General features: G+C 40.3%; 2 protein-coding genes across 2 annotated transcripts in view; one reads left to right on the forward strand and one right to left on the reverse strand.

Annotated features, from left to right (window-relative positions):
- slc12a5a (solute carrier family 12 member 5a) overlaps positions 1-17,311 on the forward strand; it is a 169,584-nt gene extending 152,273 nt beyond the window's left edge. Inside the window, exons 7-25 of the mRNA XM_062416261.1 lie at positions 1,617-1,864; positions 2,547-2,758; positions 4,300-4,467; positions 4,605-4,703; positions 5,864-5,921; positions 6,074-6,248; positions 6,371-6,489; positions 6,805-6,903; positions 7,021-7,140; positions 7,648-7,752; positions 8,093-8,261; positions 9,264-9,459; positions 9,976-10,145; positions 10,973-11,104; positions 11,636-11,743; positions 12,337-12,462; positions 13,629-13,822; positions 14,315-14,448; positions 15,848-17,311. Coding sequence (XP_062272245.1) covers positions 1,617-1,864; positions 2,547-2,758; positions 4,300-4,467; positions 4,605-4,703; positions 5,864-5,921; positions 6,074-6,248; positions 6,371-6,489; positions 6,805-6,903; positions 7,021-7,140; positions 7,648-7,752; positions 8,093-8,261; positions 9,264-9,459; positions 9,976-10,145; positions 10,973-11,104; positions 11,636-11,743; positions 12,337-12,462; positions 13,629-13,822; positions 14,315-14,448; positions 15,848-15,939 — 2,724 coding nt within the window. The 3' untranslated portion in view covers positions 15,940-17,311. The remainder of the gene's footprint in view (positions 1-1,616; positions 1,865-2,546; positions 2,759-4,299; positions 4,468-4,604; positions 4,704-5,863; positions 5,922-6,073; positions 6,249-6,370; positions 6,490-6,804; positions 6,904-7,020; positions 7,141-7,647; positions 7,753-8,092; positions 8,262-9,263; positions 9,460-9,975; positions 10,146-10,972; positions 11,105-11,635; positions 11,744-12,336; positions 12,463-13,628; positions 13,823-14,314; positions 14,449-15,847) is intronic.
- Positions 17,312-17,449: 138 nt separating this feature from the next.
- Positions 17,450-26,891, reverse strand: part of ncoa5 (nuclear receptor coactivator 5) — a 32,611-nt gene continuing 23,169 nt past the window's right edge. The window contains exons 15-21 of the mRNA XM_062416262.1: positions 26,371-26,634; positions 26,155-26,276; positions 25,703-25,835; positions 25,355-25,557; positions 25,054-25,258; positions 22,869-22,960; positions 17,450-22,720 (exon numbers count right to left, since the gene is read on the reverse strand). Of these exons, the coding sequence (XP_062272246.1) occupies positions 22,149-22,720; positions 22,869-22,960; positions 25,054-25,258; positions 25,355-25,557; positions 25,703-25,835; positions 26,155-26,276; positions 26,371-26,634 (1,591 nt within the window). The 3' untranslated portion in view covers positions 17,450-22,148. The remainder of the gene's footprint in view (positions 22,721-22,868; positions 22,961-25,053; positions 25,259-25,354; positions 25,558-25,702; positions 25,836-26,154; positions 26,277-26,370; positions 26,635-26,891) is intronic.

Consider the following 26,891-nt stretch of genomic DNA (forward strand, 5'->3'; position numbering starts at 1 on the left):
AGGATAATATCAAAATCTAATCTCACACAATATAATCCAGGAAGAGTTTTTGATATCCCTGTAATCCTTGACAGCAAACTGCTTTGCCACTTGATTGCTGCAGACACTTCAGTGAATTGGTAAACGTGAAAAAACAAAATCCTGTGCTTGAACAAAATGTGAACAAAAAATTTAATTATGTGCTGTGTGTCTTTGTGAGAATAGAGGTCTTCTCCTTCTCAGTTTATTTTTCTCCTCACTGTGCTTTGAAGCAATTTTTTTTTCTCAAGCTCTGCTCTTCAACATGAATTCTGATCAGCTGATGAAATGCAGTGATCTTTCATCTCGATCTCCATTCCTTCTCTCCTTCCTTTCCTTTCCTTTCTTTTCCTTTCGTTACCTCCTCCTCCTCCTCCTCCTCTTCTTCCTCCTCCCCTGCCTTTTTATTCCACATTTCTTCCACTGCAGTCCCTCATGCTGCATGGAATATTGGGTAATTATGCAAATACTGCATTAGTGAGAGATCAAGACACTGGTGGAGTAACAAGCTCTCATCACTTTGGTCCACTGTTATCACCATACGAGAGTGTGTTGTTTTTTGGGGTTTTTTGTCTTCTGTTATTCTCCTACTGCCTCTAATGGATATGCAGAGTTTGATCATGCCTGGAGGTTAATTCTGTCTTCTGGGTCAAAGCTGGCTTAGTTTCCATTGTAAAATAACAATCCCTGCAGAATTGTAAGGAGCGGATCTGGAGAAGGCTGATTTGAATATGTTTCATCCTTCCACCCAAACCAAGAACACAAACTGATGCTATTTTAGGAAGCATGAACAGTTCATAGTGAAGCAGGAGATTTGTTTGCCTAGTGATATGCTGTTCTTAGCATCAGATCAGTTTCTCCAGCCAAAATGACCAAACTGAGCCACGACTCCCTGCTTGCTCCTCTCAGTTTCCTTTCTCTTTATGGTGATTACACAGTTTGGACGCAAACCAAATGATTACTTAAAAAAAATAAAAGACAGAGAGAGAGAGAGAGAAATTCCCATAGTTATGTAACAGCTTGGTCATGAATCATCTAAGGCTGATGACAGATACTGATGGGCTAATTAGGGGTTTACCGTTTTATATATGATGGGACTATTCTAAGATTGACCCGTAGTAAAAGTGTATTAATGGCAGCCTATTTAAAATATTAATACCATGCTTGAGTTCTTTAATTAAGATGAGCTAAAATAGCAGCCATATTATGTGTGCTGCTGGGCCGTTAATGTGAGCATCACATGTTTTCACACTTGTCTTCCTCGCTCACCTCATCTTTTGCAGCCTTTCACACTTCTCTTTTATTATATTTCCACCCATTTTTTTTTCCAGCCGGTGAAATGTATTAAATTTCAGCAGTAAACAAGGAGCTGGATAAGCAAGCTTGTGACCTGAAATCTGCCAGTTTAAATCCCCAGACAGGTTTGGGAAAAGTGAGGAGGGAAAGTGGATGAGTAACACTTGTACAACAACTACCACCAAGATACCCCTGAGCGATCATGAGATTATATGGAACCTTTATGAAAAATACAGGTGTGTTTTCCCTGGATACATGATGTAAAGGTAAAAGAATAAAACAACATAACCTCTCTTCTTCAGATCTACATAGCGCCACAAGCTGCCATATTCCCCCTGGATGGTCTTGAAGGTGCTGAGGCGGAGGCTGCCCTGCTGAACAACATGCGGGTGTATGGGACCATCCTGCTGACCTCCATGGCCACGGTGGTGTTTGTTGGTGTGAAATACGTCAACAAGCTGGCCCTGGTGTTTCTGGCCTGCGTCATTCTCTCCATCCTGGCTGTTTACGCCGGGGTCATCAAGACCGCCATCGATGCTCCCGATTTCCCGTAAGCAGTGACAAAATATAAGCTGAGTCCACTTAGACACATCTGTCATACACATCTGTACTATCTAAGCTGATCAACACATACAATACTTGGTTTTTAACATCATGCACATCACATAGTAGCCAACTGCACTGATTTGAAAGCTTGGAAATGAAGGAATTTGTTAAGGATTTGTTTTAATTGAAATACGATATAAACTGTTGTGCACCTGCTTTGACATGTTGCTGTCTTACACCAATAATATTACAGTGCCTATACTCACCAGATAAGCATCAATTTGTTGATTATTCATAGAACTTGTTTTACCCTAGATTTGTAGGGTAAAACTGAGCTAAAGTTGGTCGAAAACACTTTTTTAGATGTTGATGTTTTATCTCATTGACATAATGCATTCCCTAGCCCCTAACCTTAACCATCACAACTAAGTCACTAAACTGAACCTAAATCCAATTCTAACCCTCACCTTAAAACCAAGTCTTAACCCTCAAATTTCCTTTTGAAGGTGTGAGGACAGACCAAAATGTTCTCATGACAAAGAAATCTCCCCAATTTCAACTGAAATTGGTTCTCTCAAAGATAGAAAGACATGTGCACACACACACATGCGCACTAGCCAATACAAGAATGATCTAAAATGTTCTGTTTCCTATGACTGACATTTTTGTGCTTTTTTTTTCTCCAGCGTGTGTGTTTTGGGGAACCGCACTTTGGTGTGGAAGACGTTTGATGTGTGTGCCAAGACCATTGAGACAGCTAATGGGACAGTCACCACCGAGCTGTGGAGTATGTTCTGTGATTCGCCTTTCCTCAACGCTACCTGCGACAAGTACTTTGCCGCCAACAATGTGACTAGGATCCAGGGCATCCCTGGGGTCACCAGTGGAATCCTGGCAGGTTGGTTCATCCCGATGTAATCTGAATGCAAATGAAAGCCAATGTTGTTCTGATACAGTGAGCACACAGATGCATGCACGCATTTAAGCATACACACACATGTTCATGTACAGTACTCAGATATTTACTTTTATTTTACCTCTTGTTTTTCTTTGTCATTCAGTCAGTAATCATTGACTGGTGATGTTGTTAGAATCTCCTTTTAAAGGAAGACTGCTCTGTTAAAAAATACACTGTTGGTTATGTGCAAATGAATAGTCTCTTAAAACAAGACTGACTATGTAATTAGCATTTCTGAGCTATTTTCTGTAATATATATAAATTGTAAAATGGGGAGGATTATATTTCTTCCACCACAGACAGTAGATTATGAAATTATAAAACTGTGAGTGACCATTTACATTATAAAAATATAAACACAAAATTGTGTTAAATTGTATTAGAATATGTTTTTCTCATATATATAAAGTAGATATATAATAATAATGCATTATGCCATATAAATAAGCTCAATGTCAAATGTTTCACTTTACATCTAAAGGCGGGTAGTTTTTATCTTCAACTGGGAAAAACTTCTGGTCTCTTCATTTGACCATGGTATCGCTATCACTGCTGTGTATTCCACTTAAATGTCACACACAACTGGATGCAGCAAGATAAACATCTTTCCCTGGTGGTTTTTGAATTTCAGGAAAAACATTTACATTTCTTTGCCCCAGGCTACAACCAAAACCTTAGGCTATAGAAAGCCTGTGGCTAGCTTTACCTTGATTCACTTTAGAATTAATTAAAGGGTTAACAGTATAAGCCCTGTTTTAAGGATTTACATTTTAAGTTTGAGTTAAAGGAGCGGTTTGCAAGATTTACTGGCATCTAGTGGTGATGTCACAGATTGCAACCACCTGAATACCCCTCCCCCTCCCCTTTAAGCAAGTAGGACAACGTACAGTGGCTTTAAAACTTTATAAAAATGATAAAAGGCCCTCCCAAGAGCCAGTTTGTTCATAGTTGGCTACTACAGGAAAACACAAGTATTCGTATTAAAGGTGATTATACACTAATTAAAACCTACATATGAATATTCAATTCCTGCCAAGTCCTTTTTTTAAGATGCCACTAAATTTTACACATCTTTAATATGTTCAGAGTATGTCGCTCCACGACTACAATGTAATCAACTTTACTGCAGCTCACACTAGTGGTCTCTACTCCATGTTTTCATTGCCCTGAACACCTAAGCTTAGGCCTTATGAAGCTGTAAACTGAGTTAACATCTTACCTCAGCGTTTAATTTCGAACTACTTAACATATTACGTCAGAGTATCCATGTTTTTGTTTTTTTTAAAGAAGAAGAGATTGATAACTGCATAGCAACGGTACAAAGAGGCCCTAAAACTGGTTAAATCACTGTCTAAAAAATATGTAAACTGGTCACTAATCTTGAATGAGAAGATGTTTTTGCCTTCTTTTTTTAAAAAATCTGCCTCTGTCTACCTGAATCATTTCTCTGATTATCCATACTCTATTATCCCCTAATCCAGAGAACATCTTTGGGACTTACTATGACAAAGGGGATTTGGTAGCCAGGAAGCAAATGGACTCTATTGAAGACCAGGATGACCCTCTGACCAACCAAAATCGCTACGTGTTGGCTGATATCACCAGCTTCTTCACGTTGTTGGTCGGCATCTACTTCCCCTCTGTGACAGGTGAAAACCTTTGTTTTTTTATGTTTCTGGTCTGTGTGACTGGGATTTATTACATGTTATGTGTTTGTGTGTGTGTGTAAATCTCTGACCTTGATCATGTTTGCTTCTCTCTTCGTCTACCTCGACTGTCTGTTCAGGGATCATGGCTGGCTCCAACCGCTCCGGAGACCTGCGTGATGCCCAGAAGTCTATCCCTGTTGGAACCATTGCAGCCATCACCACCACCTCCATTGTCTGTATCCTCTAATTACTGCCCCCTGCAGGATAACAATGGTCACTGCGATTAAGAATATTTTTTATTATGCTAATTATGGCCTTATTTTGATTAAATGTGTTTGAATGAGGAATTTGGAGTGATGTGGGGGTTTTAAAAGTCCTAAATTAAAGGTCAGATCCACAAACTTTAGATATTAACTCCTTCTGTTACACAAATCCTAATTATGACCTTGTTAGCTGTGTCAGTTTCACCCAGAAATCCATTCAAATGGTATTTTAAGCTCAGTGATGATATGACAGATTTTTGACAGGACTTGAAGTGATGATGGACTGTGGTGCTTTGCTCTGCTGTAACAAAAACACACTGATTGGCCTGAAGGGAGCACCATAATTAAAGGTCAATGTTTTAAACTGTGAAAGGCCATAACTGCTACAATAGCAGTCTGATTTGATGAGGGGTAATGCATTGTTTTTCTGATTGGCTCAAAGTATGCCTGTATCATTCATGGGAGATGTGGATTCATATATTTTCCGAAAGTTATGCTGACATGGCTTCTGAGCCCTCCAACGTGTTTCTAGTTTTATCAAATATGTTTTATCTCCTGCTGTAAAAGTACAGCAGGAGATAAGTACAGAACAATTGTAAACAGCATTTTTCTTTCACACCTTTCCTCTTACATTCTTGTGTAGGATGGTGACTTTACTGGGCTGGAAAATGTTAGATTTTACATTTTTTATATCCTAAATGATCAGCTGAAAGATTATTTTGCTGCTACAAATGTACATTAACATACAAGGCCGGTGTCTACTGCTAAAGCTGCCACCCACCATGACTGTCTTTCATGTATCTCGGAGTAATCAGGTTGGGGGTCTAAGTAAATCTCATTAGGGCCTCTAATTGCATCAGTGGGCTGCCTATGCAATCACAAGTTAATAAAGAAGAAGGATATTAGTTACAGTGTCATTGATCTCTGAGATATTATCATTAACTAAATCGATTGATTGCATTTCGCAGCTCAGATCATTAAGTGCATCTTCAAAAGTAACAGTTCATATTTTTTATGATCAATCAGTAACCAGATCTCAACATTCAAGTGATCAAATATTAAATATCCACCATTTGAAAAACATGTCCACCATCCATGAAATCCCTTTACTTTCCTGATCTACAACTGCTAAGACATGTCCAGTGTGATTCTGTTTGGTGCCTGCATCGAAGGTGTGGTCCTCAGAGACAAGTAAGTCCTTTCTTGGTTTGGGTTGCAGAGTCAAACAAACCTGAAAATAATAGATTTTTCTTTCAAAACACACTTGTCATTAACATGGAACAAAATAAGCTTATTATTCATGCCATTTATGAGCATCCAGTCACTCTGCTAACCTCCTCTAGGTTTGGGGAGGGAGTACACGGGAACTTGGTGATTGGCACGTTGGCTTGGCCGTCACCGTGGGTGATCGTGATTGGGTCCTTCTTCTCCACCTGCGGGGCGGGCCTCCAGAGTTTGACTGGAGCTCCTCGTCTCATGCAGGCCATCGCCAAGGACGGCATTGTGCCCGCCCTTCGGGTCAGTCTTATTTACATTCTGTTGTCACAATATAACAACTATGTTATGTTGTTGTGTAGCAAGAGTAATTTGTCTCTGACTGATGACAATAAATAATAATGTTTTCTGTGTGGTCCCTGTAGATCTTTGGCCATGGAAAGGCCAACGGAGAACCCACATGGTCCCTCCTGCTGACAGCTTTTATCTGTGAGATCGGCATCCTCATTGCCTCACTGGATGCAGTGGCTCCCATCCTCTCCATGTGAGAAGCTCTTTATTTTATTGCCATTTTTAAGAACCAGCAGTGGGAGATTTCAGAGCAGCCAGTCCCCTGCTATTCCTTAAACGATACAAATGCCAAATTTTATTGGCTCAGGATTTAACTCATCACACAAAAGGGCAGCCAGCCTCTCTGCTTTGGTAATACATATAAATAACCAGTGAATGTGACAGATAATAAGAAAACCTACTCCATGGACTGCATGTAGTGAAACCACTCGATTATATTCACTTTTATGCTGCAGGACAGAAGAGCTTTGAGCCAAATTCAGTTTTTGTGCTTGTGTGTGTCTTGCAGGTTTTTCCTGATGTGCTACATGTTTGTGAACCTGGCCTGTGCCCTGCAGACGCTGCTGAGGACTCCCAACTGGAGACCCCGCTTCAAGTTCTACCACTGGTCAGAACATCGGCTATTAAAAGAAACTGATTTTGAATCGGTTTTTGAACAAATGTTTTCGTTTGTACTCTCCTGGTCTTTATCTCACTCTCTGTGTCTCTCCTTCTATCTTTACAGGACTCTGTCCTTCCTGGGGATGAGCTTGTGTCTCACTCTCATGTTCATCTGCTCCTGGTACTATGCCATTGTTGCCATGGTTATTGCTGGCTCTATCTATAAGTATATAGAGTTTGCAGGGTGAGTGGAGCGCAACCCCAGGAGAGATTGGATTCGCTGGGTGCCTTTTGGCTTTGGCTGACTGGCGTGTGTGTATTAATGTGCATGTGTATTGTAAAAGTCTCCAAGTCTACATCTTAAGTTTGTGTTTGTATTCAGGTTTTTGTTTATTAGGGGTCTTGCCATTTTCTGTCAGGTCAGAGCGTTGATTTCCTCTTTAAAGTGTAGAAAACACGTAGACACCACATTTCTGTTATATATTTCTTATAATGGAGTAGAATAGAGCCATGCACATTGAGTATTGCAGTGATGTGATTGCCTGTGGTGAGTGACATTATCTTAACTTGACATTTACCAGTAATGCCTAATCTTGAATCACATCGCATCATGTCACACTGGTGTCTGCAAGTAGCTTTATTTCAGTGCGTTGACTATATCACTGTCACTTCTTAAATTTGGAATTGAGCTGCAAAAATATGATTCATGTTTTGACTGAAAAATATTGATCGGCGCTTGTCTGTATCACAGAGCAGAAAAAGAGTGGGGTGATGGGATAAGAGGTCTGTCTCTGAGTGCTGCACGCTACGCTCTCATGCGGCTGGAGGAAGGTCCCCCGCACACCAAGAACTGGAGGTATTGCACACAAAGTCACACTCTGTTATTTTATCGTGGCTCTAATTAACATAGACATTAACAACATGTCTGTACACGTTAAACCATTCTCTCAGTTAAAGTGATTCTCATCACAGTTGTCAGACACAAGAAGCGTTTGTGACTTCATATTAACACGTCAACCTTTCATGCTATTTTTTTTTCTATCTCTCTTTCCCAACTAGTACTTTTACTCGGCTCACTTGGCCATTTATTTTTTCACCACTTTATTTGATGTCGCTCTCCCTGATCCGTCTCTACCTTATTTTTCTCCCTCTGCTATTTTCTGCCCTGTTTTTCACTTTCTCTCCCCTCTCTCCAGGCCCCAGTTGCTGGTGCTGGTTAGTACAGATAGCGAGCAAAATGTGGAGCAGCCTCGTCTGCTTTCTCTGACCAACCAGCTGAAGGCGGGCAAAGGTTTAACCATTGTTGGAACGGCTCTAGAAGGCACCTACCTGGAGAACAGCGACCAGGCCCAGCGTGCAGAGCAGGTAGGGAGCCTCAATTATCAGCTAGTCTTGAAGTCCCCCTCCACTCAAAAATGTGTTTTTCTTCTTGTTCCTTCACTGTGTAGAGTGATGTGTGCATCCTAGTAGGCTGATTTCATATTATCTGCTGAAGGTGGAAAGTTTCAGGCTTGTACTTCTGAGCACGATTTGCGAAAGTATTCAGCTTACATAAGTCTCATGTGGAAACTTGAAGCCTCTGGTGCACATACACAGAGAATGGACTTCCAGTGAAGTAGGAGGCAAACAGCGGTTACACCTTTGAAATGAGAGAGAAGGAGTAATGTCATTTTAAGGATTTTAATGATACAACTGAACTTTTTATTGTAAAAACATATTAGACAGACATTATATTAGATACGAAGTATTTTATACATCTTAAAACATGTCTGAAAACAAGAGCAGTCACTTTAAACTGTGCAGCAAAATCCATTATTTTACTGGCAAAAGACCAAAATCCACTCAAATCTTTAGGTCAAAGTTTAAGTAATGTTACAAAAAAATGTAAAACACCAACTGCTACACAATTGTTACCATAATTAATTGTTAATTCATCACTTTTCAAGATATTCAAAGCTTTAATGAAATGTATCATTATGAGCCCTTAAATTTCCTGCAGTCAACATGTAGATAAATAAATACTGAAGATGCAAACGTGGGTTTTGTTGAGATGACTGCAGGAAATTTGGAGTCCAATTATGCTCATTGGATGATAAATGGAAAAAAAAAATCTAAATTTTAAATCCAAGAATGTCTCTGTGTGATCTTTTTGGACAAATTCAATTCACATCGGAGTCAAAAGTGCAAAAACCTGTTCACACAGAGTGCAGCAAAGGTTCAGAAATTACTGGATGATTCATGGTTTGATCTTTCATACATTTTTCAGTTGCAGACAAAAAAATGTGCAAGCCCAAGGTCAGCACTGAGCTAACTTTCACTTGTTCTCTGCACCTTCATAACAGTTACTCCCTCTGTCTTACCTTTCAGGCACTGCATAAATTGATGGAGACTGAGAAGGTAAAGGGCTTCTGTCAGGTCACCGTGTCCTCAAACCTGCGTGATGCCACTTCACACCTGCTCCAGGCCAGTGGGCTCGGAGGCCTGAAACATAACGCTGTGCTGGTTTCCTGGCCACGCAACTGGAGGCAGGGAGACGAGCACCAAACCTGGAGGAACTTTATCGGTGGGTTTCCGGGAAAGCATTAAAACAGATAACACCATCAAAAAAAAGGCTGAAATCCAAAAGCTCTGGCTCCGCTTCAGGCTGATTCTTTTGTGTAGACTGGTGTAGTGGTGCTCAAAGACTCTTCACTTCAACCTAGAACTGCAGGTTTCAAGCTCTTTTTATGTCCAGCATCTGTGCTGTTGAAGCATCTCAGCAAGAACAAATCCCCACTAGCTCCAGCGTTTGAGGAGCTCATCCTGCTATTTAACCTCTCTGTCGAGGGGAAAAGTGGAAAGACAATCTCCCCAGTGCAACATAAAAGAAAAAGAGGAATTTATTCAAAAATAATATAATTTGCAGATGAACAATAGCAGCAAAAACTCAACCGTGTCAGCTCAGATCAAACATAATGTACCGGTATGTCATTGCTAATCAATGTCAAAATGGTATAAATCCTGCAGTAATAGTTTCTGTCACGGAGAGTTTTTATAGAGATAATACGGCTGACACTTCTGCCTCTGCGTCTTCTTTCAGAGTTGGTCCGAGAAACTACCGCTGCTCACCTCGCTCTGCTTGTCCCGAAGAACATCTCGGCCTTCCCATCCAATGGCGAGCGCTTCACTGAGGGTCATATTGACGTGTGGTGGATCGTCCATGATGGAGGCATGCTGATGCTGCTCCCATTCCTTCTCCGCCAGCACAAGGTACAATAGAATGACGAAACAGGTCAACAATACAAGTTGTATTTATATTGTATAAAAGTCCCTCCCTCCACTAAAAATTAGGTTTGTTTATTGTTACTTCACTAGAAGGCTGTTTTCACATGCAGCTTTTTAAAGTGAAAAGTTTCTCTGTGCTCACTCTAAATCTGAGGTGTGTACTTACTAGCTCAATTTATGAAATTGCAGCTAGTTTGGAGCCAGTTGTGGTCCAGTATGCAAATTACACAAGTTTAATGTGGAAACTTATAATCTCCATTTTAAATGGGTACATTGAGAAGTGAAGTAGGACACATCTTGTGTTCATTAGTTAAACTTTTGAGATGAAATGAAAAATGTTGCATATTCATGGCTTCTGGATTGTTCAATTGAATATTTTCAATGAGGTAATTTAACTTTTTGGTGGAAAAACCACATCAGACACAAATCATCATTTAAAGCAGAGTATTTTTACATGTGTTAAAACACATCTGGATAGGATCTTTAATGAAGAAGATTTCATGCCAGTTTTCTGATGCAGTATTCATCCTCTGTGATACAGTATTTGTTATGCCCCATCATGCCTCACATCATATAATAATAATTGACTGTATATTCAGTTTTCAGTTTTAATACTCTGATTGTTACCTCAGAACTAATTTCTTCATTAGAATTACGTGGCGTGTTTTCATTGTTCTTAACATGTACAAAAGCATTTTTCCAAGACACAATTTGGCAGTACTGACAGCCAGTATGGAAACCTACAGAGTGCAGTTGGAAAACAATTGAACAATCAACATACAGCATGACAGCAATGGTTTTTTGCTCCCCAGGTTTGGAGGAAGTGCAAGATGCGCATCTTCACTGTGGCCCAGTTGGACGACAACAGCATCCAGATGAAAAAGGACCTGACCACATTCCTCTATCACCTCCGTATTGATGCAATGGTGGAAGTTGTAGAAATGGTGAGTTTTCACAAGACTAGACACTTTTTCAATATCTGTAACCACCACCATATCAGGGAAAACACATTTACAGTACAAAAAGACATATATAAGTATGTATTTTAATCTAACCAGTGCACTGGTCCTGGTTACATAAGAGAACCCAGCATTGCCACTAGCATGGCCAGTTGCTCCAGTAAACACAACTTGTTTACAGGCATTGAGGCAATGAGGAAACATGACTAGCATTGTCACTGTACTATTGAACCCCACTGACTTGTGAGGGGGACATTATGAGCTCCAGGAAACTAAAACTCCTTCCTGTCAAGAGAAAACAAGCAGCTGGTGGCTTCATGTGTATCAAGGGAAGGCATATAGTTGTCTTGATTGTCCTCAGGTCAGAAGACATGTCAGCAGCCACAGGGTGCACAGTGAAGGATATGAGAGAGAGTGAAGGATATGAGAGAGACTATATTTAGGGAAAACGTGGGAAAACACACAAAACTAATAAAACGTAAGTGAAGAATTAACCGTCTGTTTCTTTTACCACAGCATGACAGCGACATCTCAGCCTACACTTACGAGAAGACCCTGGTGATGGAACAACGGTCGCAGATGCTTAAACAGATCAACCTGACCAAGACTGAGCGCGAGAGAGAGGTGAGAAAGTTTGTCTGTGTCAAAGTTTTGCTCAAACTCTTGTTTAGAAACGCACCCAAAGATGCACACATAAGCATGACATGACTTGACGGGCCGACTCGGAATGGCTTGGCTTGATTTTACTTGACTTGACTTAACATGACACATAAGCCCCTCTAGACAAAAACATATTTAAGGTTAAACCAGAGCAGTGAGACACCATATTTACCCTCTCTATCAGGGCTGACTAGAGCCACAATAGCAACGGCTCCGCTTTTGTGCATGACAGCATGATGGTGTTTTGACAGATGGGGAAAATACAACATATTGATCTAAGTGTTATACTGTTATTACCTCCCCTAATTCTCTGTTGAACTTTAAGATTGCCTGGTCCTCCGGGTCAATATATTTAATAAGTGCAATGCAATTATCTTCCCTTTTACTTCATATTTTTGTGAATCATTGAGGCGATATACAGTAAATAAATGTCATGTAAAAACTTGCCTTGCTTTGCTTTTTGTAAACATTCAGCAAAAAAAGTTTCAGGGTCTAAAAAAAACAATCTCCACTCACATCACTTCTTTCCTCTCTTTTCTTCATCTGTGTCCTCACAGATCCAGAGCATCACTGATTCATCCCGCGGCTCTATCCGTCGCAAGAACCCGGCCACTGTGACCACCCAGCTGAGCGTGACCGAGGACCCGCCAGCAGCCAGCAAGGAGGAGAAGCCGGAGGAAGAGGTAGAGAGCACAGTTGACCTCGGTTTGACGTGTAAAGTGTAATATCTCCAGTAATATCCTTAGTATAAGATTCACACAGTATGTAAGACAGTTAGACCATGTAAAGTCACATTTAGGTGATTAAGCACAGATTGCACAAGGTGTCAAGTGCCAGATGAAGCACTGAGATAAAACCAATCACCCAGTGAGACTGTGATTAGATTGTCTTAAGTTATAAATGTTAAAATAAAGATTCTGCATCATAAAAAAAAACGGACAAAAACAATATTAAAGTGAAACTAAAATATTAGTAGTGATGCAAAAATAGAAATACTACAGTTCTTTAAAAGAGTGAAGTTTTAATTGAGTTGGCATTAGTTAAGAAGACTGATAACACTTTACACTGAATATGAAGTTAAACAGCAGCCAGTTTTGGCACAAAGACTAGAAATGTGGAAACAGCTAGCATGGAAATGTCAAAATGCAACTAATTCTGCCATCTAGCTCCTCTTAAGCTCCCTAATTAGCTTATGTTATATCTTAATTTTTTTAATAAAAAAGTATAAAAATGTACAATTTATAGACTATTTATTGACTGGTTGCAGCAACTTGATGGAGACTGTTTGTTGCCTTTGACCTAAGCCAGACTAGCTTCCCTGATGTAGCTAACTGCTAATCACGCACCACCTGGCTTGGCCTATTAACAGTATTTACTTTACAAACATGAGTGTTATACAGTCAATAAGTGTATTTTCCAAAAATGTCAAACTATTCCTCAATGTACAAACAAAATGTTCAACTCGGGGTAAAATAATTGCATTGATGCACAGTTTGTATCAACTCACAGTTTTCATAGTTTTCTGTTGAACTGATGATGTCTTTTGCTCTAACAGCATGTTAGTGTTAAGGTAATGTATATTATAGAGTCATTGTACAGCTCATGTTAAAAAAATAAGTAATGTAAATAGCATAAGGCTCCTTAATCACACATTTCTTTTTTCCCCCTCCCCTTCAAACACTGTGGCTTTCTGTGACTTTACCTGCATTCCTACATTTCCACTGTGGCTCTTTCAACCTTCCATGCAATTTTACATGTAACTCCACCTGGCGTTGTATCACGTCCGTCCTTTCCTCCTCTCGTCTCATAGTCAAAGTCGGCCTCTTCCCCTGTTTCCCTCCCTGTCCAGGTCCAGCTCATACACGACAACACCACCCCGGCCAGCCCCGCAACCCCAGCCACCCCGCTGACTCCCACAGAGGGGGCTAAGAGCCCAGGGGAGCAGGTCCAGATGACCTGGACTGAGAAGTGTGATGGCGAGCCAGCCAAGCCGCCCGGCGCAGCCACACCAGAGGGCATCAAAGACATCTTCAACATGAAGCCGTGAGTGCTTTGAAATGCTCATTGAACCTTTGTGTCTTGTAAAGGTGAATTACCTCCTTGTTCCTGACAAAAACAGCAGCAACTGTTTTTTTTTCTTCTACAATATACTACCAAAGATGTCTGCCAGAACACTGTAAAACAATCTGTCTTTTTTCATTTAGCAGAATTTGAATATTTAAAAAACATTCATAGTTTATTTCTGATAATCATATAATGTGTTTCTTTTCTTGCCATGCTGCAGTGAGTGGGAGAACCTGTAAGTACTGAAGTCAAACTTCAAAAGTAAACCCCCATTCAGTCCATTCATATCTCATACTGATCAATTTTCAAACACGAGCAGATGAGGATGATGAGAAAAAGATGTGTGAATGAGCATCTCTCACCTACTAGCTCTTACTGTTACAAAGGACTTTATAACCTGCAAATGTCATATATGTCTTAATCGGTGGGATTGAGTTTGACCTCCCTTTCTGTCGGTTTGTGTCTACCAAGGAACCAGTCCAATGTGCGACGTATGCACACAGCACTCCGGCTGAATGAAGTTATCATGAAAAAGTCCTCAGAGGCCAAGCTAGTCCTCCTCAACATGCCCGGGGCACCCAAGAACCGGACAGGTGACGAGAACTGTATCCTTCACTTAACTCAACGGAGTCACAGAGTCAAGTAACAAGCTACGACACTGCTGAGTCACTTTACAATCCTGACTGTTGTTTGTGTCCCAGGAATTAAGTTTTACAATGACACAATTCTGGATATTTTGGTGGCTCAAGTAATACCTTTTAATATGTTTAGTATAAGATTCACACAGTATGTAAGACAATTCCTACACAAGTATGTATATAATGAACGGAGTGTGTTCATTGACATTCAGGTGAGGTGAACAACAGTCAAACTTTAATTAGTTCTAAAGATACAATCAAATTCAGTCCGAGCCTCCAAGCCTTTCCTTACTCTGGGAATCAACTTGAATTTTGTGTTAAACCAAAACATTATAAGTTAATTGACTTTGTGTCAGGAATAATAGTTTTCTTTATTTTTTTGTGATTTGTTATCAGAAAATATGCACAAGATGGCAACAGAGGCAAAGAACTAATGAGGATTTATAAGCAGACAATAACACTCCAGGAAGAAGGCCGATCTTTCAAATAACATTTGCAAATAATATTTTAGTTTTTCTTAATTACTCTAATAAAACTAGTTAATATAGCAAAGTAGTTGCAATTACAGTTCACCTGTACCGTCCTGTTCAATGGTATTTATAGCAATTTAAACCTGCAATAATTCATATTTTTATATTTTCAGCTTAAATGAGAATGTGTGTTGTTAATTACCGCACAGGGAATTTCCCCATAGTACTACAAAGTGTCTCAGCATCTTTTAACTGATTATTTTGGTTCGGTCTGCATCTTTACTGTTGTTCCCAGCTGCTGTAGCTGTTGTTTTCAGCAAGACAATTTTGATAAGCAGATTGTTCACAACGTGCCAAACACAAAACAACCAAAGTTAACTACTAGCAGGTGAACTTTGTGGACTATTTAGAGGTTAAATAGACTAATACTTATCTCTGGAGAGCAAAAAAGAGCTAACAAGAGAGTGAATATTAGAATGACTGGGTCAGATTAGTTAAATGGCCAGAAACAGGTCTCAAAATGAATGCTATTGTTGCTACATGTCTGCTGGATGTAGAAAAAGTTAATAGTTAGCTAACATATTCCTCATAATGACTTTATATGATGATACCATGTCAGTGTTTTTACAGCTTGCTTTGCTGCTGCAATGTGGCAAAGAAATAGATTAATGCAGCTTTAAATGAATTGCAAAAGATTACTTTTTTTGCAGTTTAATGGTAATATTAACATTAAATGAGATAACATGGAATTGCAGAGATGGGTGATAATTCTCTGAGTTCATCACTATGAGGGACACATACAAATAGTAATATGATCGATTAAAATATTGATTATAGCCGCTTTAAGTTCTGCATTACGTTTGCTTCCTCCAGTTTCTTTAACTCTTCTCTCCCAGACATGGAGTTCCTCGAGGTTCTCACTGAGGGTCTCAACCGGGTTCTCCTGGTCCGTGGAGGCGGCCGTGAGGTTATCACCATCTACTCCTGAAAAAGCAGCCCCCTCCCCCGACCCACTACCACCCCTCCACCCCTTCCTCAGCCCTGTTCCTGTGTCACCTATGCTCCCACCCTCTCATCGATGCTGCTTCATCACCATGTCGCCCTTACCGTTTATTTCTGTAAGGTAATCTTCTCACACCCAGCTCAGCTTCAGCACCTCCCCCTCAGCTCCATCCCCAGCAGACCGACGAGCAGGATCACATGCTCCGCTACTAAACCTTTCATTCTAGTACAATAACCTACTTTAACTATTGTAGGCTCTAGACTAATTTAGATGCTATTTAGATTTGTTCTTAAAGAGACATTTTTATTTCTTTGCTAGTCTGTAATCTACTTGCATTGAGTCACTCGGTCAGGAAGAGGTGGTGGTGGGCGTTGGGTTGTTAGCTGAGGTGTTAGCGCACATGCATGTATGTGTCTCTTTGTTTTAATCTCTGCAGATTTTTTTTGTTTTAAAAATACAAATGTGGCATAGAAGCGGCTTCTGCTCGGAACGAACGAGAGCCAGCTGAAATGAGCTCAGTGTAGGACTGTCTGTTTAGTTAGCTTAGTGGTGAATGGACACCTCCCACAGCATTCCAGCCTGTCGTCTTCGATGTGAGTTATCTTTCAAGGAAAAAAGACACTGCTACCCACGTCCAGGAGCACCAGCTGTAAGCAGAAGGATGTAGTCACGTATGAACTGTGAAACTCACACTGACATTCGAAGAAGACTGAGAAGGCACGTGGATCAGACCTGCAGTATTATCTTTAACCTGACCACTCGTTAGCACGACTCCTCTTGTTCTGTTACCGCCATCACTGTCTTTCTACCCATCCTCCTTTCGACTCATTTCTAAGTGGCTGTTTATCCCCGAGGCCACTGTTAGTGCCAAAAAAAACAACAACAACAAGGCTATCTTAGTTTGTAGAGATTGACACATAATTAAACTGTGAATAGAGCGTTTCCTAGCAGAAAGCTGGTGTGAAAGCAAAGTGGGGAGACAGTACAACACCCCCACCACCCCCCGAGGAGATTATCATTGCCAGCACCCCCTCGACCCTCGTGTGAATCACTGTAAATAATGTACAAGCTCTGACGCGTTGTTCAGTATGAGTGTAGTATTTTTGTGACATACTAAAAAGCTTCTAGTGGAGAGAAAAACGGTCCTTCGATCAGAGGGACAGCTCAAAAACGCTGTTTTTAAAATTTATTAATTCATTTATTTATTTATTGGATGGCGTAGGCTCGTGTCACTATGGTAACTGTCATTGTAACCTCGACAAGCACTGCATCTGCCCTGTCCGCCACTGTGCAACAAGGGAAAATTTTGATGAAATCATCAAGTTCATTAAAATAAAATAAAAAATACTAAATGTTATTTTTTCATCTAGAGAACAAATATGTATTTATGTTTATAGACAGAAGTTACACATATTAATGAAATAGTTGTATATCATTTTTGATTTGATTGTCACTCAAGAATATATTGTTGTTTTGCCAAATTTCGATACATTAAATGTGCCATATCTAAGTATTTTTCACAGATAAATAGTAAACAAAATTCTATTGATTAAATCAAACAGAACAAAGTGTGCTAAAATAAGAAAACTGACGTGTCTACGTGAAATTGTGGTTGGAAAGTTGCCCTGTAGATAATTAAAGAATAGATGTTCAGATCTCTGATAAACTGCAAACATTCAGTTGTTACTGAAGGAAGATTTTGAACATCTATGGACTGATTGTTTATGGGGTTTAGTTTAAATTTAAAAAAGAGGACAGTGGCTTCTGTAGCTGGGAAACTCACTTTGTCCATAAGGTTGAACTCTATGCAGTAGACTCTCCAGTGAGATTTTATATCCTCTAGATTGGTTAAAATTTGAGCCACACATGTCCCTGAGTGAATGACTTGTGAGCAAATCATATTTAGGTTTAAAAGTGCATCTTGGAAAGAATGTGCAATAGTTGAAATCCGGACTCATGTGATCATGTTAATTTATTTTTTTACACATATATTTTGTATATGTAGATTTCGTGAGTCTTATGAATCCAGAATCATCTCACTCTGACCAAGGACAGCTGTCACTTTGATTATTTCTGTTTCTTTTCCTAAAGAAACTGTTTTTGGTCATTTGCACTTATAGTAGAAATATGACTATAAATAAATACATATATATATATAAATATATAAAAATATATATACACACACATACAGTATATACAGTATAGGGAAACAAAACAAATTAGTTTCTAGAACTATTTAAAAACAGTATTAAATGTTTTTAGTGTTGCTTGAATGTCGGACCATATGTTGTGAATGCTGCTAGTATCAATAGATTTATTTGTACTGTAAATAGAGATGACTAAAGCAACATTAAAGCTCAAGTGAAAAAGGGTATAGACATACATATCAGTGGTGGTGATTGTCTAACAAGACAAGGCTGTACATGTAAACATTTGGCCTGTGATCTCTGGACAGGGTTAGCTTTCTCTTTTATTAAAAAAACAAACTGTACTCAATACATTGATGCAATATTACAACTGAGGGCAAATCCTCCACCCTTTTATTCTCTTAAAAAAAGAAAAAAAAAGAATGCTCTCTTGATTATTACCATTTTTAATCCCATAAGTAAAGTGAACCAATTTTAAAGTAACGTATTATTAATTTACTAAAAGAAACTGGCAAAAAATGTTTGAATATTTCTGGTTTATCTGCTAAAGATGACCCTTTGCAAATTTTTAACGCACCTAACCTTTGACACCTGCGATACTCAAGAAGCAGCCACTCCTAGTTTTCAAATATTTAGGGTGCCAAGTCATTAAGATTTTCTTTAAAACTTGTCACATTTAACTCTGACAAAGGGGTCGTTGAACGCTCACATCAGTGTTTGGAAGAACGCCTACTTTGGAAATGTCTCCACAACATTGCCTGCATCAACTGAGCCTTTTAAATTTATTCAACAGAAAAGATATCTGATGTTTATTGGAGAGGTTTATTGGAAATGAATTTATTTATTGAATTATAAATGTTTTATAATTGCTGTTTGCATGGTACTATGTGGCAATATTTGTTTTAGTGGTTTCTATAGTGATGACTTATATGTTCAAGGTGCAGAATGAGGGAGGGAAAAAAAAGGTTGTCAAACGTTCTCATTGAGTTACATATTTTGAGAACTCAGGAGTGTTTGCTGCACATTTGGCGACATGGCCAGACCTTGAAAACAAGTCTTTTGCAAAAAATAAGAAAAAGTATGAGTTCACTATATTGTTACTTGTTATATTTCAATCTTGCTCATGTAGTCTTATGTAAAGTAGTAGGGGATTTTGAGTTTGCGAATGGATGAGCCTTAGGAATGGTCATTTCACCTTTGTAAATATATCACTGAAGTCAGAGACATTGTAACCTACTAGTGTTGTCTTTTGTTGTACACTGTTCTATCACTGTGGAAGAAGTCTTAGAGTTTTGTAAGATTATGTGCAATATTGTTCTCACGTTGGTAATTTTTCATTTTGTCACCATTATTTATTTTATATAAACCACTGGAGGTGTCAGCAGTCACTTATTTCACCTGAATGTTTGTCACCAGGTCTTACGGACCATAAAGATCTAAAGTGTTCATCTAAAATGTGACTGAGACAGCAAAGCACTTTACACTGAGGGGGCACTTTGTGACAGGATCAGTCTGCAGGAGTGGGGGTTCCAACTAGAGCCAGCCTGCTATGTACAGACTCTATCCCACAGTGATCTCTGGTGGTGTACGAGTGTATTACAGCCAGCTGTGGAGGTCTGCCAGCTCAGAATAAAAAATATGATCAATTCCCATCACCTTGCTGCAGTTATAAACTGCAATAATCCAGAGACCTACCTGCTGATTTTGTTTACACCGATTCATTTGAGCATTGTACTTGGACATTTTTAGCATGCATCACGTTCTTTCCTTTCTCTTGCCAAATTTCTTAAAAAGAATATTAGTAACTGTTACATTTATAGTGCTTGTCACTCAATCTGTGAAGTGAGCCTTCCCAGAAACCCTTACTCCACCCCCCCGCCCCGCCTGCCCAAAAATCCCTGGCCTCTCCCATGCCAGCCACAAAATCCACCCCAGCTCTGTATTTTAAATGTGATTGCAGTATAATTCTGAAAAATGATCAAAGAATATAAAACTTGCGCTTCCAATTCTGGTACCGGCTCTGCTTGGAACGACTCAAGATGGTCAACTTAGAAACCAGCATGTCCCTCTGTCCCCCCCTGAACTGATCCAAGATTTAGATCAGAACCTTCGCCTGCACAACTGTAGCATGAGACAAACTTGCCGGTGATCATTACTCAGTCTCCATCCTTAAATGGATTATTAAGGGCTCTGAAACACATCTGTTACCGGGTTGAGGAGGCTGTCCTGTTAAGACACCGACAGAGAAAATACAAGAAAAATCAAAGATTATGGCAGAAGAGAGGGCACACAGTCTGTAGCCGAGATAAGATCGTACACTTCAGTATCCTCACAGACGCATCAGAGGGACACGTCTGATGTCGGAGGAAATACAACAGCTGCACTTAACATTTCACACAGTTGATCTCTCTGGGAGTCAGATGAGAAAAACTCAAGTGGCTATCCACGCGGTGCAAGCAGAGCCCTGACCCAGTTATGTTGTGTAACTCAGTGCATGCATGCAATTACCCTGAACAAGGTGTATTGAAAATATATTGGGTGTTTGTGGTATAAAAGTATTTCTGTTTTTATCAGTTAGAAACTTTTATTTCTAGTATGATTTATTTTTCCACTTTTCCTTAGGACTGGCCAATCAGTGTATCCAAGATCAGTATTATTATAGTACAAGATTCTATTTTTTATGGTAGATTTGTTGACAAGGTCCTCTTATGGTGTCAAATATTACCTACAGATAAACTGATTACCAAAGTATATTTCAGTTAACTACATTAATTGATAGTGTGCAAATGCGTACTCCAGTGAAGTAGACGAAGCCAAATCTTACCAAACATTTGAGCCAAGAGATAAAATTGGTATTTTGATGTGGTAAAACAAGTGCCAAAGTATAAGAAAATGCCTACAAATACACAATTTTGATTAAAGTTGCATGAAAAGGCAGCATCTGCTTTTATTCCCCCACATCCACCAACTGTGTGTTATTTTATATAACATTACCAGCCCCCAAAATGAGTCTTACGGAGGCATTCAGACAACCTTTAATGCTTTATGGCCTTTGGAAATAGAATATTTCAATTAATAACCAGTATCCCCCTCCAGAGGAACCTTGTCGTTGTCCGGGTTTGTTTTTAATTCACTGGAGTTGTGGGAAACATTTTGTATGGATGCTTGAAAACTGTAATGGATGTAGATATAAATGATATATACAGCATACACACAAAGACACACCTGTATCAAATTCACTAATATGAAAATGTTTTTTCATCCGAGAATCGTTCATTACTCTTCCTTGATACTGTACCTAGTCTTATGGTAAAGCCGTAGTGTGTTCCTTTCAGTTCTGTGGGAGTGTGTGTGTGTACATGTGCACTTGTAAGTGCTGGGGGCGAGGGTGGGAGGGGTCTACGTGTAAATAAATCAAATACAGTTAGTGTGGAGGTGTTTATTTTTTGTGTCAGTGTAAGTTAAATATTCTAAAATTTAAAAAACAAAAAACAAACGTATTATTCTCTATTGTGTTTCATGGTACATTAAAAGAGGAAAAAGTAGTTTTATCTTACATTTCAAATGCTTATATCTCTATGGCTTCTGGCGATACCCGTTCCATTTTATAGATTTGTCAGCACAAAATGCAATAAACCAATACCATTTTATTACAGCAATTGTGTCTGGAGTTTTTAATCATGTCTTTTTTTCACAATAAAAATGTTCTAAATTAAAAAGACACCGTGCAAAACTATACAACACAACAGATCATGGTTAGAAAAGGAATTCAATTTGCACGAAAACAATGTACACATGCAACATTGCCTCATAAATTCACTCACAAACAAAAAGACAGAACAATAATTTTCTGGCTCATAACAATTGAAAATATAGACCAGTTTAACCAATTAATCAATATCCAAAATAAAATTTAAAAAGAGATTAAAAGCTTTTACAAAAGCTCCCTAGAGACTGCCTATACACAGCTGGTAAATTCACTGCACAGAAAATTGATGTGGTGTCTACTTTTATCAGAGGGAAAGGTGAGTCATTCACTACAACTCGTCAATAATGTCGGGGATACATAGACATGGGTGGGACCTGGCCCATGCTGGGTGCCGACCTGGGTGGTGGAGGTTGAGATGTCCCACTGCCCACCAGGTGGTTGAGAGACGGTCCACTCTGAATGAGAGTGTCCAGAGCTTTCTGGACGCTCGGGTTGTCAAAATTGATACCTGAAGCAGCGCTGGGAGGCCTCGGACCACCTGGTGTGACTGGAATGTGGCCTGATTGGCCATAACCCTGGGATCCAGCTGGAGGAGGGCCTGGCATGGGTAGACGGGTTTGGCTCTGGGAAGAGGATGGGCCAAGGGAACCGTAGATCTGGGACTGTGAGGAGGCAGCAGAGAGTGGACCTCCAGCAGCTCCTGACACTCCAGTACCGCTGTTGAACAGGCTGAGGATCTTAGCCTGCAGCTCCTGCTGGTTGCTCGGGTTAGCTGAGGGACTTGGACCAGCTGATATGCTAAGGTGGCTGGACTGTGACGGTGTGTGAGTAGAGTGGGATGGAGGAAGTCCTGCAGACGAAAGCGGGATGTCATGATGTGATGCTGCAGAAGGTGCAGCATGGACTGAAGCTGTAGGGTGATAAGTTCAGTTAAAAATGTGATACTTTGTGGACGACAACACTGCATTCAACATAGAAAACCATAGAAGTTCACCAATATTTTGATTATTATCAACTTTAAAATATTAATGATACATTTCCAAATAAAGACTTCTTACCTGCATGAGGTTCTGCAGTGCTTCTTAACAGCCGTGCTCTTTTATCCTTCAGGTATGCAACAAGACTGTCCAGCTCCTCTGGAGTTACAAATCTACCCGGCGACCACACAAAAAAAGATTATTCCAAGAGCAGTTTTATAAAACTAGGCAAGAGAAGACTGATAGACTGAAATCTCATCTGGTAAATATGCAAACTCTCTTCATGCTCCTTAAGAAGCTCTGCCCTCAAAATCATGGATGCGCATTGTCAAGGCAACGACCAAAAGAGAAATATTATCACACGCTGAAAAAACATGTGAGCACAATAATCCAGTCGGACTCTCCACCTCTAACGCAACCTGTATTCAACGTCTCTGTGCACAGAAGCAGCCGCCTGTCAGCTGCAGCTTGTGCAGAGTTGAGAGGACAGTCTTCACCAGGCTGACAGACAGCAGAAATGTACTGAACCAAAATAGTTTGCATGTTGGCTCCACGGAAAGAAATGACTGTTTCCATCGATTCAAAATACATATACAGCGGGATATTTGTGCAATTTAAACAGCTGCTTGCTTAGGTTATGCTTCACTAAACATGATGGAAACAGACTTGGAGCATTAAAAAAAAAACATACGGAGTCTGTGTGAACTGATACATTTAAAATGAAAGCATGTTTGTTCTGTGAGAATACACTTTCTATATGAATTGACCCTTGATCTCTGTCTCCCATCATTCAACAGGTGCTGTAGACAGGAGGCTGTCATGTCCTCTCATATGGCGCTTTTCCACTACACAGTTCCAGCATGACTCGCCTCGACTCGGCTCGCCTCGCCTCTGCCTTTCCACTAGGGATAGTACCTGGTACCTGGTACTTTTTTAGTACCTGCTCTGGTGAGGTTCCAAGCGAGCCAAGCCGATACTAAATGTGACGTCAACAGACTGCCGGCCACTGATTGGTCAGAAGAGTTGTTGCTGGAAGAGTCATGAGCCGTCCCGGCATTTTTAAATACCGGCAACAGCGTTAAAGCCATACGGCTCAATTTTCTTGCTTTGTGTGTGACAAAAAGCTACATACAGCAGCAAGTACACCACTGCCTCAATGTCCTCCATTGTTTTGTCCATGTGTTTTGTGTCGCGTACAAAACAAAGTCACGGCAGTTTCGTGGAGCCGTGCTATGACGACCCCGCCCACGTTGAGTAGGTACTTTTTTGTAATGGAAAAGGTCTGTCCTGGAACCGTGCCGAGTCGAGGCGAGTCGTGCTGGAACTGTGTAGTGGAAAAGCGCCAATAGACAGCTGCTCTGATTACTTGCCTCTGTCACCTGCACAAGCATGGAGCAAGCCCCCTTCTGTTGATTGGCTGGAGTAATGCTGTGTGGCTCGGTCTGAGTTTGTCTCCTATTTACAGGGCCAGTGTTGTGTGTGGATACCAGATTTTTTTAATGCACAAACAGAATGTGCAGCTAGTGAACCACAAGGAGATATTCACTAAATTTGACAAAAAGTGTACTGAACAATCTTTCTCCAGAATCACTGACTTTATCACTCATACACGTTACAGTGTATCTACATTTCATCCACTTTAACAATCCATTAAAATAAGTAAACTCCAGCTAAGCCGTCACACTCTTTGTGAGTGTGTGTGTTTGAGGAGGAGCTCAGCCCTGACACAGAGAGGCTGCAGTGTGATAATAAAACATTGAAAAGCAGAGATAAAAGAACTAGTACTGTCAGAGCATATCAATACTATCTTTAATAATTTAACCCCAGGACCCGCTTAATACTGGGTTTCAGTACCCATCTCTACAAATAACTGAGTGCACAGTAATAAAATTGCCACAACTTTGATTATTTTGGAGAAATACATAGCAATAGCATGTCTTTCCCTTGCCGTTTCATCGTGCAAAAAGTAGAAATTTAGAGTAAAATCTTTTTTGCATTGTGAACTTCAATTCTGTTAGCTGAAAGAAGGTGGTGGCTTGTGTAGAATCAATCAAATCATTACAAAACTACGAAAGAGTTGGACTGTTTCGCGACCAAAGACCAACCCATGTTTAAATAAGTGAACCCTGTGGGGTCAAAATGTAAGACCTAACATGATTAAAAATTTAACTTTTTATGACCTTAAATTCTAAAACTCTAATTCAAGACTAAGGAACCACAAGAACTCTGGTTATTCACAGTTTTACAAGATATTTAAACAAGATACCTGTTTTCAGACAGCAGTGTGATGGCAGTGAGCACAGAAACTGGGTGGCTCTCTCTGTCGGGCTCCCGGAGTAACACATCATCCGCCATCTTGGCAGCCTTCCTGGCAATCTCCTCACGTTCTTTTTCACGGTTTTCAACTTTGTAGGTGTCATAGTTGTGAGCAACTAGCATCATCGCATCCTGCATTGGCATGTTTCGATGCTCTATGGCAGTGATCAAAACAAAGTTACCAATTTTAAAGCTAGATTAAGATCCAACAAATGTCCAACCCATGGATGTATATCGTTGTCTTGCATTACCTTGAGGTGTGCCGAACAAGATGTTGACCGTACAGGATCGGTGAACCTGGTGCTGCTGGGTAATTATGATAGCAAACGGAGTGCGTGCTCGGCCAACATCTTCCAGTGCCTGGGTTAGTGACACTTCTGTGTTGAGGAAGATCAGGTCCACCACCATTCCCAAATCACGGACTTTCCGCCCGACTGTCTCAGCATACTCCCTACTGTTTTTTTTAAGCAAAGGTAAGCAGACACAGAGAGAAATACAGGAGCAATATGAAATGAAAACATACCATGTACTGGTTGATTTACAAAGACACTGCTGATTTAAGTTCTGTGTTCCTCTTAAAGAATAGAAAGTGGACATACTTCTGCGTCTTGTTGACGACAATCACAGAGCAGTCAACAGGACGGTCAGAGTCGTAGCGCCGCTGCAGTTCTTCATAGTACTGTCGATACAACTCATTGCGTCGACGCTCTGCTGGTCGAGCACTGTCGTCTGCTGTTAGGGTGGGTATTCAAGAGTCTAATGTCAAATACATATCCTTTACGCTAATATCTTAATTGTTGTTTTAACGATGTACGAGCTGATGTTATGGAGCATGTCCCCCACTTAGCAAAAAACAATCAAACACAGCCTTGAGCATGCATGCCTTCACTGCTGCTCATCTGAAACAACCTATCTACAAGCCATCAATGCAACGCAACGCATTAACTCATACACAATAACTCTATTCAATCCAAAACGAACTGAAGTACCAGCAAATTCACAATATCACAATTAACAATGACACTTAGCCTTTATAGTAGTACACAAATACCTTCTGGCTCACGTCGTCCATTCCATGGATCTCTGAACGGGTCCCTGTAGGGTTCTTCCTTCCTCCGGTAATAGTCATCAGCACCACTTCCACTGCGGAACAATCGGTCATAGTCTTCTCTGCTGTATGGAAACATTTCAGGTTCAACATGACTATTTAACTCCAGAGTTTGTCTATTCAGAGGCTTAAGCTGATGGCCTGAGATTTAGAAGTCACCTGTATGCAGAATTCCGTGGGTCACTTCGGAGGTCCTTGTCTCTGCTGTCTGAGCTACGGTAACGGTAATCAGGATCACGAGAGTGGCTACTTGGCCTAGGCTCTCTACTTGGGGGCCTAGGCTCTCTACTTTGGGCCCTCCCATCACGGCTGCCCCGGGGCTCACGTCCTTCACGCCCATCGCGCCCTCCTTCACGCCCATACACGGGTGAACGGGACCGAGGTCGGGCCTCTTTGGTGTCCCCATAACTGCTGTACGGGGCCCTGAGAGAAAAGTTATCAATTAGTGCAAGGAAGGTTAGGTTGCCTATGAAATACTACAGTGTGTTACAGTGACTTCTGTCCGCAATTGGCAAGGACAGGCCTATAGGTGGTATTTTAAATATAAATGAATCTGCATTTATTAGATGTAAAACGATGGAATAAATTTAAACGCACAACCGGAGTAACGGAAAGTAGCTATAATAACAAGCCTTGCAGATAACTCCAACAAATTCAATCCAGGAGTCCACGTTCCAATA

This window comes from Scomber scombrus, chromosome 3, assembly GCF_963691925.1.
Source record: "Scomber scombrus chromosome 3, fScoSco1.1, whole genome shotgun sequence".
NCBI lineage: Eukaryota > Metazoa > Chordata > Actinopteri > Scombriformes > Scombridae > Scomber > Scomber scombrus.